The sequence below is a fragment of the Scleropages formosus genome, chromosome 24 (assembly GCF_900964775.1).
Source record: "Scleropages formosus chromosome 24, fSclFor1.1, whole genome shotgun sequence".
Lineage (NCBI taxonomy): Eukaryota > Metazoa > Chordata > Actinopteri > Osteoglossiformes > Osteoglossidae > Scleropages > Scleropages formosus.
Genome location: NC_041829.1, coordinates 5,898,244 through 5,910,625, shown reverse-complemented (window position 1 = coordinate 5,910,625; position 12,382 = coordinate 5,898,244). Strand labels below are relative to the sequence as shown.

Genomic DNA, 12,382 nt, shown 5'->3' with positions numbered 1-12,382 from the left:
TGACATTTGCACCTGGCTAATGAGTAAGGGTCTAAAAGTTGCACCAAAGTATTAAAAAAAAAAAAAAAAAAATTATAATTCCTAATTACCTTTTGTTATTTTTTCTTCCCTCAAATATTAATTAGAAGTCCGTGAATGGGTTGGTGCAGTTTTCCCCAAGTATAAAAGGCTTGCGTGAGGCAGGGTTCGAATTGCAGTGCGCAGCCAGGGCGGAGACCAAGTCCAGGTTAATGAACACCACAAGGAAAGAGATCCCTTCTGCTTTTAAAGAAAAGCACACTTTGGAGTCCTCTTTTGGCTTTGGAACCGAGGAGAAAAGAATAACCCCCTGCAATGGATCTCCGAGGGAACGACAGCCTGGAAACGGCACTGACGGATAAACAGGTGAAATTAAAATAATCATCATTCGATCGTACCGAGTGCTGTAATCACTGAGCCGTTTGAACTACCTGCATGACTCTGGAAGGTACCCAGGTCTGTGGTTAATATGCAATAATAAGTGGAATAAATTGTAAGAGTTTTAATTTTACTGTTAATCTGATTTATTTTAAATTGTCCTTCAGATAAAAGCGCTCTCTGTTGTGTATGTATCAACACTGTCGCTAAGGTAAGATCCCTCATCGCTTCTTTTCACTTGTGTATTTTACCTTTTGCAGTCTTCATGCTTGTAGGAAATCATCTAGCAGAGAGCATCATGCAGGCTTTAAAGTTGTTTTAATTTATTTTTATTTAATTTTGTAATGCTTGTAATAGCCAATGGGCCCCCGCAGCTTTTTTTCCTTTTTGCAGTTGCAAAAACAAAAAAAAAAAAACATATTGGATATGGGTTGCTGTGGATTTTGGGCAAACTCGCTTGGTCATGCTCAGCTTGAATATCAGTTACTGCTTGTTCCGTAAAAGGGAGACCAGTCAGACCAGTGGTTCCAGCATCAGTACCCCTATGCTTTGTTACGATACTGCGGTGAAGCGATAGTGGCTCGGCTTGCGGAGTCGTGCCATCGTCATTCAAACCTTTCACATCTTTCAGCGCACCTCAGGGCGTGAAACAAAGCACAGTAAACGGGAGAAGGAACGTGGGTCGTTGGCTGAGTGCGCCGGTGACGCCCAAGCGGATGGGCCGTGAGGTGCATCGCCATCCCCGTGAGGCCGTGCGGTCGAGTTTCGGTTCGATGCCGTGGTCTTCTGTGGGTGCGCTGTGTTCCCTCAAAGTAACAGCCCTGCTTTGGACCCTATCTGTGGGACATAGGATATGTCATAAGCGATATACCATCTGTAAATAACAGCGCTCAGACCCTGAACACCTTCTCTCGTGCTCATTACTGCATAGCTTACTTTTAAAAAAAAGCAGCATAAGTATGTATTATAAACTACATATACTATGCATATAATATATAGATATAAGAGCATAAATTTATAATGTACATACAATTTACTTGAGCAGCGTCGTATAATGATTAGAGCTGTTGTCTATAGACTGGAAGGTCACAGATATTATAACTGATAAATCATTATGCTTTGGTTGTATCTTGCTTTTTCACTTTTTCATACAGCGGCGCCTTAGTGTCAAGCTATTTATTATTAATGACAGCTCGGTCATTTTTTACTGTATAAATTCAAGTTAAGAACCTTAATCAAGAGTATTACAGCAGGAGGTGGAACTCGAACCTGGGACCTTCATGTCTAGACAACAGCTGTAATCATGATACCACCTGCTTCCCCTGTAGATTGTAGGTAAACTGTAGGAAAATTATACATTTATGCTGTTATATGTATATATTATTTGTGTAGTATATACTTTTTTTAAGTTGAGCAAATTTTTATCAGTATAATTATAGGAGTTTTTCCATCAAATTTGTTCTGATGTATCACATTGTCTTGTAAATATGACTTTGGTGTGTTGTACGTTAAGATGATGGTCGGACTGCCGTGTAATAATAACCCTTTCACATAACCAGCATAAAACCCTTTACAGTATAAAGTTTGTAGAAAAACGTGGTCGTTGCCAGATATTAGGGCCCTCAGCCGTTACGCTGTCGCCAAAAACATGTACGGTACATTTTCCAGTTTAATGCCACGGATGAAGTTTCTGCAAATATGCTTGTCGATACACATCCAAATTTAAACCAGTAGGAAAAGAACCCATTAAATAAATAGGTATAACCGTATAAGGAGCATTTTTGCATCATAATGGAATCGCGCTAAAAGTCAATATTCACGTTTAGTCAAGCATATAAGAATAAACAGATAAAAATAAAACTAGACGAAAAGAAATTTACAAAGTACTATAGTACAAACGGGGTGCAGGCGGTCAGAAGACCGCTGAGAAGATACTCTTGCTGAGAATCCTCGGTCCGACGTAAAAAGCAGACAAAAAGATTTTGAATATCATCACATAAAGAATAGTTTTTATTTGAAATGTGGTCCAGATTCTTAGACAGTTGTTTCTTTCACAGACCTGATCATGTATGAATATATAGTGGCAGGGAGCTTTGTTTTACTGTCCGTTTTACCTTTTGCAGTGTTCATGCTTATAGGAAATCATTACGTTAAAAAAATGATTGCATTACTTGTCGCCGGACACCTTGCCACGCACACTGTCTCCTATTAATGAAACGTCGCCTTCCCTTGCAGTGTGCTGGGCAGCTTTTCCGTCATCCTGGTCTCCATATTTAGGAGACAGCACCTCCGCAAACAGGTGGGTCGAGGGGAAGGAGGGATCGGATCTTTCCGGAACATTCCGACCTCGGTTTGGTAGTTAAATAAGTTTTTTTTTTGAAAAACTGTTTAGCATCTGACCAGTCAAACTGCTCCCCTCGGTCAGTGCTCCGTGCACGAGAAAGGCGCCACGGCCACAAAATCACATTCCTACACTACTGTAGATGCCAGGTAAATAATTGTCTGAGATGGAGTAATAGTGGAGTGAATTCTGTATTCCGGCGACGCCCAGAAATGTTGTATACATGGGGTCTTTTCCGGGAAGGTTGGGCTGAAGCGGCCGTTGCAAAACACTGCATTGTTGTATTAATAATGTATTTTATCAGGGCTTTCAGACAGATATGTCCTCCTACACAATATTTGTTTCGGACACAAATAAAGCAGGAATGAACGAGAAACCCAACCAGGGTACAGCCGGGGTGCCGTAAGTGGCAGGATTTGAAAAGGGATCAGTGTATGGGTTCATAAATTCATATCGGTGCATACGTTCATAAACACACACTCGTGACCCTTGTGAAGGTGACCTTCTTGCACCATGGCAATGCCTATCCGCACCCTGCCGGTTCTGCGCGTTTTCCCTCCAGGCGCGGCCCCTGTTCCAGCTGGCTCTCGCGGACCTCCTGGCCGCCACCGTGCTGCTCCTTAACACCGCCATGAACTTCAGCCATCCCCCGCTCAGCATCCCCATCTGCGAGCGTGGGCTCCCGCTCTCGCTGGCAAGTGGACCTCTACGGCTCTAGTGCACCCGTGATGCTCTTCTCGGCCTGCTCCCGCTAAGATTAACCTCCGGCCTTTGTCGCCGGTCCGAGGCGGCGTCACCTTGACCGTCAAGGCACTTTTGCACATTTATATAGGAACATATTGTCTAATCAAGTAGAAATAGGAATAAGACAGAAAATTTAACCTCATGCAAGGAGCGCACGGGGCAAGAATAAATCTGGCACCCTTCACGCTTCAGTGTAAGGTTACACATACATATAAAATGATATTTTTATTTTTGCTATATATGCAGTGCTACTTGAAAGTATGCGAACCCTATAGGGATGGTCATTATTCTTGAATAAAATATTAAAATAAAGATAGAAAATCTGAATGTTTAATAATAAAATAAACTTATAAAATCAATAAATGACTGTGATTTACACAGCTGGTTCTACTTACCTACTTGGTTTGACCAGTGTAGCTCGGTGCACATTTATTCTTGCACCTGCACTACTTGTGTGTTTTTATTAACCCATGATTACCTCTAAAGAAACTTACGGAATTCGTCCTCGCACACCTTTCGTGTCAGATGAGAAAGACTGCTTCTCATTAAATAACCATTTCATGGTAAAACTAAAGGGTACAAGGGGTTCGCATGCTTTTAAGCAGACCTGTACATACAAATTACAAAGAGAGCATCGAATCTGATTTTATAAAATAATTTTGATGTAATTTTGATACCATTTTTGTGAACGTTATACAAGTATAGATCACAAATGTATAATTGCTGAGAACAGAGTGAAAATATACTGTATACATATACACACACACACGTATATGCATATATATATACAGTATATAGATTTATATATGGCACTGTCTACACTGACAGTTTGTTTCATAGAAACTGTCACCAATATAAGCAATTGAGCAAAGTTTTTTTTAGTGAAATTTTTCCAAGATTTTGTTTATTTATTTTTTATTATTTTATTGAAAATTTGGTTCCCGACAATATCGGTGCCCTTAGATTGTTGCCCGGGTTTGAGGAACCCGCCCTGATACATATATACAATGAGCGGCTAACACAGGTCGTGCTGGGTCGTAAAAGTGGTGACCGAGGGCCGCCGAACGAATGAATGTCTCCTGTTGTCTTCGCTGTAGACATTTTACTCCATCTCCTTCCTCCTGGTGGTGGTCTACGCCTACGAGTCGAAGCGGGTGGCTCAGGGCTGGAGGGAGAGTTCAGCAGGAGGCGAATCTGAGGTACATTCCACTTCTCTTTCAATTACTGGCCTTTGCTTAAGGTTTTCTCTAACAGTAGGCTGGGTTCTGAGTTATGAACTTCCCAATTAGGAATTTTCGGAGATATGAACATTTTTCAGCGTAATATTGTTTTTTTCCATCACTTATCTATTTCTAAAAATTTGTTTGTGTTGGAAAAAACATCCGGATATTAACCGGCAGTAAAATGCACCGATGAAGCGCGCAACCGCCTTCGTTCACGTCGCTAACGCAATGTCAGCATCCCGACTTCCCGCAGCCAGTGGTCGGTAACAAGATGAGGAACGTTGCGCACGTTTGTAGGATGAACTGGACAACAGTCGGCGTTGAATAGGAGTTTTTGGAAGCAATGCATTCGCTTTATTACTTTCAATTTTAATGTTTTTCAAAGTTAATAAAAATAAGTCAAAGTGTTTTGGTTTTTTTATTATTATTATTTGTAGCTACATCTGAGTGTATATTGTGACCTAATAAGTCATCTCAAGCCCACCCTTTATTTTTTCCATATATAATCACAGAGTGGACCTGGAGTTGCATTCCCTCCACTATATGTAATAGTCTGGTAAGAACGTGGTTACTGTGCATTATTATTATTATTATGTTTATAGACATGTGTATTCAGTGTTTTGTCAGACATGTCTGATAAAGACCTGTTCTTGTCTGGACAGGGTGGTCCCCATGTCAGTCTACTTGTTATATGTGACTACAGAGTCCCTCACAGAGGCCAGCGTACTGACAGAACCGGGCTTTTCGGTGTCCAACCAAGCAATGAGCAAGGATCATAGCACATTCTGCTCAAGGTAGGTAACGCTGCTCCTCCTTTTTCACAGTAAATATTTTGGAATCATACCCAGTATGATTAACATTCCAATAGTAGATGATGGAGGAGAGGAGACAGGAATTAATCATAATTAACAGAGGAGTTAGAGACTGTAACAAATTCCACGTTTAGGTCCCATAAACGTAAGCTTGGATTAAGCAATTAAGTAATAATTTTTTTTCTTGTTTGCACAGCTGTATTTTACTGTTACATATCAGGAACGACACTTGTTCACACGTGGTGAGTTCTCGGTGACAGTGACCTGCAAGCTGCATGACTGATTAATAAATACACCGAAACCTTTCTCATTGACTTCTTTATTATTTATCTTTTATTACAGGATTCCGGTCATGACATGTTTGTGAAATGCTTCCTCTTAATAAGTGTGTTGTTGGTGCTACTTTGCTGCATAGTGAGTGTCGCTCGAACCGCCACATACCGTCATGTTACCATTTAGGATGAAGAAATAACTGGGCAGATAAACGTGATTATAGTATGCAATTATTGTTATTAACAGTATGGGTGGATGGATGGAATTAAGAGTCATATTGCAAATCACTGCACACCTCTTTTCCTTCAAAGCAGAACATTATGTGATCCACAGGATTTGAAAAATAATATTGATGAATTAATATAATAAAATAACATAAGGAAATAATTTTTACTCTTTCAAACTGGTGTAATATGAATATGTCCAGACCGCACTTTCAGTTAATCCGTAACCGAGTCTGGTCTTTTTCGGTCGGGTTACGCTCTTTAAACAGTCGGAGTGACCGTCAGCTCTCGTTGCCCCGCCTCCATCCCAGGTGGTGTACTCCAAGGTGAGCAGCTGGTTCCGCGGGTACGAGGAGCGGGCTACCTTGCCAATGGAGGGGGACAGCTTCAGCAGGAGACGTCTGCGGGGTCTGTGTGCAACGGCCCGCTCCATGGTGCTGGTGGTCACCTTCTGTTGGACCCCAGGTAGGATTTGGAACCCATCCCACCCACATCCAGAGCTTTGCTGCACTTAATAAACGACACTCTTAAATGTGTAATTTTCCAATACTTTTCCTGGAAATATAACACCGTACGTGGTCTCATGATGATGTATGACATGACGCAGTCTTTACTTTTTCCCCTAAATATTTCTTTCTATTTTTCATGTACGGCACTAAATATTTCGTATTTCTTTGCTCAAAAGGGAATTGTTGAGTTTTTAATTAGCAAAGGCCTTTTGTCCCACCCGGCAATGAAATGACTTACGTTTGAAAAGTCGTGTTAATGACTTACTGAGTCAATGTTAAATAGTCAACTTATGTTTAATAACTCCTTACTTCCTCTCCCTTGCAGTCCTTGCGCTGGTGGTCCTGTCGTTCGTACAGAGCATTTCTCAAGAAACGCTCTTCCCCCTCTACGTCATACAGGTACGTCGGACGTGTCATTTCCGTTACCGAAGGGCCGGCGTCCAGTGGTACGTTATAGCTCACAGAATAACAGGATTGTGGGTTGTACAGACGTTACTAAACGCTGGTCCACGAGGAGCATTAAATCTGCGCGAGAAGCAAACCTGTAGCCCGAGTAGAGAGAAAGTATATTTAAAAAATGCATATGAATATTACAAGGCTGGGTGATTTATTGGAATGATTGCTGTTTTGTGATCTATGAAGGAACTGTCGTGCTAGATTGATAAATATCCGAGGATTGACAGTTACAAGCAGCCATGGGGCACAGGTGGCTGATATGAAAATGATGCAAGTAGTTGGGACGAATTGAGGTGCGAGAAAAGTATACGTATTAAATATATATTACTGTAATACGTATGTTAATATATATTAAAATCAAACGAAATAGCATATGTAACCTTGATAAGCGCGTAACTCGTGCGCACAGCCCTCTGACGTGCGGGCATGACAGGGGCTCGCTTGTCTTCCCAGGCCCTCGGCGTGTCTCTGCACGGCCTCCTGAACAGCATCGTCTACGGCTGGCGCCGGAGGAACTTCCGGGACGCGGCTCGCGCCGAAAGGACGCCGCTGCTCGAGAAGCCCTTCTTCGAAGAGTCTCTCACGGCAAACTGAGGACGGGTCTTTCAAATGACGAAATGACGAATCGTGCCCCCGACACCCTGCCTTCGTGGTCGAAGATCCGCCGTGTGGACGTCCACCTCTGGATCTTTAGTCTCCGCTGCTATCACGGGCAAATTCCAGCACTTTCTCTATTCGCCAATTTCTTTTGCTGCTCACCTGGCAATAACGTTCAATGGGGTGCATCCAGACGGTGGGGCAGCAGGGGGCCTAGTGGTTAAAACTACTGCTTTCCATTTGAAAGAGCCTGCCGTAGTACCCTTTAGCAAGGTACCTGCCCTCCAGTATTGCTCCAGCAAAAATGACCATGCTATATAAATGGGTAAATAATTTTAAGCAGTATAACTCTGTAAGTGATTTTAGAAAAAAAGCATCAGATTAATAAATAAGTAAAATAAAAGTAAATAAGATACTCTGCGGTCCGGGCCACACCGGTGTCTGCTGTGCCGTCACGCCGGAACGTCTTACTGTTGACGCTCCCGAATGTGTCGGACATTTTTACAGTTTTAGGATTTTCTTCAGCCCTTTTAAAGGTGCCCTATAACTGAATCTACCCTCCGGGTGGTTTGGTTGGAGTGAAAAGAATCAGGACAGTAGGTGGCGTAGTGGTTAGAGCTGCTGCCTTTAGACTTGAAGGACCCAGGTTTGAATCTCACCACTGGCTGTAGTGCCTTTTAAAATACCCAACCTGAATAAATAAATGTAAGTGTAATCACGGTACTGTAGGTGGTTCACCAAAGGCTCTGTATTGTTACATGGCTGCAGCCATTCTCCAATGCAGCATTCCAGTGTAACCAGTATATTACAGTCCTTCTAGAATTTTCCTCATACCAAGGCTGCAGGCCAAGGAGTTTTACTCGGGCATAAAATCTCAGGGATTATTACTGTTTTTCATTTGCATTTTAGAACGAAATAAAGGTTTACGTTCTGGGTTTCACTTCTAGTGTCCGGTTTGTTTTTATTGATAGTGATTAAAACACTGTACTTCTGTTTACCATTGTTGTCTCTGGATATGTCAGTGAGGTATGTTTTTCTCAGAGGTACATGCCAGCTATACGATCCTATAAAAGGTATAAAAGAACTTGCTAGATAAAGAAATAAATCACATTGGCCCTTCAGTGTTTGGCTGTATGAGTCATTGTATAAACTCACATGATCTGACTGTCGCTGAAGTCCAAAGTTCACCGCGGCAGAATTATGGCGTATTTCTGCAGTCGTCCGTCTGGGCGCTGAGCATATAAACCCATTTCTGGAACACCTGGGGTACTTTACACTTTTTAATCGTTTGGGAACTGAGGAAACTCAGTGTTGCAGTTTTGCAAGTGGAATTTTTGCCCGTTCTTGCTTGATACGAGATTTCGGCGGCTCGTTCTTTTTTTTTTTTTTTTTTTTTTTATGGCATTTTAGAAAATATCCCACCTTTTCCAGGAATGGGGTTTGTATTTATGGGTGTACAGCACAAAATGAAATGATAGCGATACTAGTGTGCGCACAGCTCCAGGACCGAAGGTTCAACTTTGTCCCCAACTCTGTGTGGAGTTTGCGTGTTCTCCCCGTGTCTGCCTGGGTTTCCTTCAGGTGCTCCTGTTTCCTCTCACGCTCCAAAGACATGCTGTTCAGGTTCACCCGTAGTGTGTGAGTGATGCAGAGAGAGTCTGTTTCACTGATGTATGGATGAGTGACCCAGTGTAAGTAGTGTATCTAGCAGTGTAAGTCACCGCGGTGAATAAGGTGGGTGGGCTGATGACACTGCATAGAGTTCACTGGAAGTCGCTTTGGAGAAAAGTGTCTACTAAATACACACACACACACACACACACACACACACATTTTCAGAACCGCTTGTCCCATACAGGGTCACGGGGAACCGGAGCCTACCCGGTAACACAGGGCGTAAGGCCGGAGGGGGAGGGGACACACCCAGGACGGGACGCCAGTCCGTCGCAAGGCACCCCAAGCGGGACTCGAACCCCAGACCCACTGGAAAGCAGGACTGTGGTCCAACCCACTGAATAAACATAAATGTAAGACCTGTTTTTTGGGCAAAGGTTTCCAGAGCAGCAGGTGGCATGGTGTGTCGAGCTTCCGCCGTGCGTTCAGAGGACCTGGGTCTGAATCCCTGCCTCCTGCTGAGACACTACTGATGATGGTACTTACCTAAATAAATTGCTCTGCGGTATAAATGGGTAAGTCATTGTAAGTTACTCTGGAGGAAAGTGAAAAAGTGAGATGCTGGATCACAATGGTTACCGAACCCTGCTGTTTTAGTCCTTGGACCTCCAAGAATGCCTTCTACACAAAGGGTCTCAAGCCATGATTCCGCAGAGCCTGATTTGTCTCACTTTTTAAACATTCCGATAGGTTACCTCTTCTTCAGAGGCTCCTGCCGGTTGCCGTCACGTAAATGTTGGTAAAAATATGATTTCACCGTCTACCTTGAGCATTTTTGGAAACGAGGCCCAGCAGAGCTCGGCAGCACGGTGGCATCACCATTTCACCTCTGATACGTGTATTAATTGATAAGGATGCACACATGTGCTTAATCCATACAAAACCAGGTACAGCAATCAGCATATAATATTGACCATACCGACGGCCTCGGTGACCAGGACCGGAAATCGCATCTTCCGTATTATATCCTTTGCTGAGGAAAAAGATATACCGAACCAGAGGTCTGGCAGATCTCATCTTATGTTCCATTTCAATTTCCGCGAAAGAGGCGGCTGATGGGAAATGGGCTGTGTCACGCGGGCTGTGGAAGTCATGAGGGCTGGAGGCCGGAGACCTTTGTCATGATGTCACCTCCCGGTCCACGTGAAGTTGTGCCAGGGGCTTTTTCCTGCTCAATGGCAAACAAACGCGGGTAGAACATATGACCCTAAGAGATGCAGAGTGGGATATGACTGCAAGTTTTATGAACCAGTAAACTTTATGAGTGCCTCATAGCTAACTGGTGTTAGTGGCATAGGGCCAGCGAAGGGTATTAAGGGCAGTAAGGAGTATAGCACCTGAGTGAACATAAATTCGAAACTGTCTCTACATGCGTCTTCTGGGCGGAAAAGAAAGAAAAAGGTGAACGGTCTCATTTTAAACGGTGTCCCAGTTTATGACTAAAAACGATTAGCATATTGATTGCATGCGTGTGTATGTATAGACACATACATATTTTTGACTTTGTTTTTACTTCAACTTCTAGCAGCTACCGTAGAAAATATCTTTGGTTTTCATAGCGCACGGTTTATGCGGCGAAGTCGGATGACGGTGTTGGAGGACAGTCGCTTTTCGGCGTGTTCCAGATGTCACGGTGTTGGACACCTGCTGTTCCAGAACCGCAGGATGAGAATTCCAGAGAAGCTGGTGATTAAAAACTGTGGCAGCAGGTGAAATCGAGCAGAAGCTTTCAAAGTGGGACATCGGGGATGATGTAAAATACATACACGCGCACAAGCTTAAACAAGACATTTCCCTTTTCCTCCGGTGTCACACCCTCCATTGAAAAACCACACACCGCTAGGAGTCAAAAGAATTCCAAGCCCAAGTCGCACCTTGTTCTCCACATACTTCCAAACTGATTTGTAAGCTGTATAAATATACAGTCACTGTGCATTGATCTTTGCTCAGACTTGGAGGGGCTTCATCTGGGCAAAGAAAAATCTGCAAAAGACTCCCTCCTGTTGCTCGGGTTACGACGCACATGTTGCATGTGCGCGAAGGATAAAACGCCGTTCAAACGGAAGAACGATAGCAGAGAAACACCATTTAGTCTCACTCTGTCAACTATTATTTGGGCCGTTCGTTTAAGCTCGATTCATCTACGATTCAGTCGCAGCTCATGTAAGAAGAGGTTCTACACAGCAACCGATGTCTACTACGAAAACGGAAAATTCGGAAGAAACGATGAGTACGAAAGCGTTTAACAGAAATTTAAAGGGGGAAAAGGCGAGCCATTCTGGTGTAAAAAGAACCGGTGCCAAACTGGGATGTTGGGGATCACACTGGTGAAAAAGAAAAGGTGTTTAAGGGTAGGGGCGTAGGAATGAGGAGAGAGGTGAATACAAAGCGCTCAAAGGAATCGTAGAGACCCTTAGCAATTTGGGCCGTGAGTTTAGCGTCGGATGCAGTTGGGTGTCAAAGGGGCTGATTGACCCCCTCCTCCCACCAGCTTGAAGGAGAAGTCAACAACGTGCAAACTTCACGTCCTTGATCCATGTGGGCAAACGATGAAAATTCAAAGAAAACGTTCGCAGAGCATTTCCCCTGTTTCACCCAGGACTCGTCTCGCGGGGGGGATGTGCCACGCCTTTTAAAAGAAGCATTATAAAGCAGCGCTGTAAACCAGCATAGCAGCAGACGTGCACATAGTTAAACATCAACGTCATACAAGCCCTAACAAGTCCGATTCCTAATTTCGTACAAAACTAACAGGGCAACAGCCACAGTGGCCTCAGCTACACAGTGATAATGCGGTGATTTAGGGTGGTAGGATTCGTACGGCTCTTTGTGGGTAAAAGCAATACCTATAGAGAATATCAATGGGACAAGCGGTTGTAGACGATGATGATGATGATGATAGTAATGATGATGATGATGATAATAAATGGACAAAATATATTTATATCCCACAAAAAGAAGAATCCAAAGATCATGGATAGACTTGTTTTCCCTTTCCTTACATCATCCTGATGACTTACTCTTGAAGGAATAACCACTAGAGGAGGCTATTATATCATATTTCCAGAACATGACCATTCCACAAACCGTCCATCAGTGTCATTGAAGGCCTGCAAAAACCCAACCGGTTGAG

At 43.2% G+C, this 12,382-nt stretch overlaps 1 protein-coding gene across 1 annotated transcript; it reads left to right on the top strand.

The window, feature by feature from the left end:
* Nucleotides 1-238: 238 nt before the first annotated feature.
* On the top strand, nucleotides 239-7,868 carry LOC108936367 (transmembrane protein 116-like). Its single transcript, XM_018755704.1, has 12 exons — nucleotides 239-384; nucleotides 564-607; nucleotides 2,632-2,695; nucleotides 3,300-3,431; nucleotides 4,579-4,680; nucleotides 5,217-5,260; nucleotides 5,367-5,498; nucleotides 5,713-5,758; nucleotides 5,859-5,930; nucleotides 6,325-6,478; nucleotides 6,848-6,921; nucleotides 7,432-7,868. Exons 1-12 carry the CDS (start codon nucleotides 334-336, stop codon nucleotides 7,570-7,572), a joined length of 1,056 nt encoding a protein of 351 aa, XP_018611220.1. The 5' UTR covers nucleotides 239-333; the 3' UTR covers nucleotides 7,573-7,868.
* Nucleotides 7,869-12,382: the final 4,514 nt, after the last annotated feature.

What these genes read in the sequence shown, in the direction of transcription:
- LOC108936367 (XM_018755704.1), top strand. Translation starts at nt 334, where the DNA reads ATGGATCTCCGAGGGAACGACAGCCTGGAAACGGCACTGACGGATAAA. An exon ending in CATAGCACATTCTGCTCAAG is followed by an intron (nt 5,499 to 5,712) that starts GTAGGTAACGCT and finishes TTGTTTGCACAG; the next exon opens with CTGTATTTTACTGTTACATA. An exon ending in CACCTTCTGTTGGACCCCAG is followed by an intron (nt 6,479 to 6,847) that starts GTAGGATTTGGA and finishes TCTCCCTTGCAG; the next exon opens with TCCTTGCGCTGGTGGTCCTG.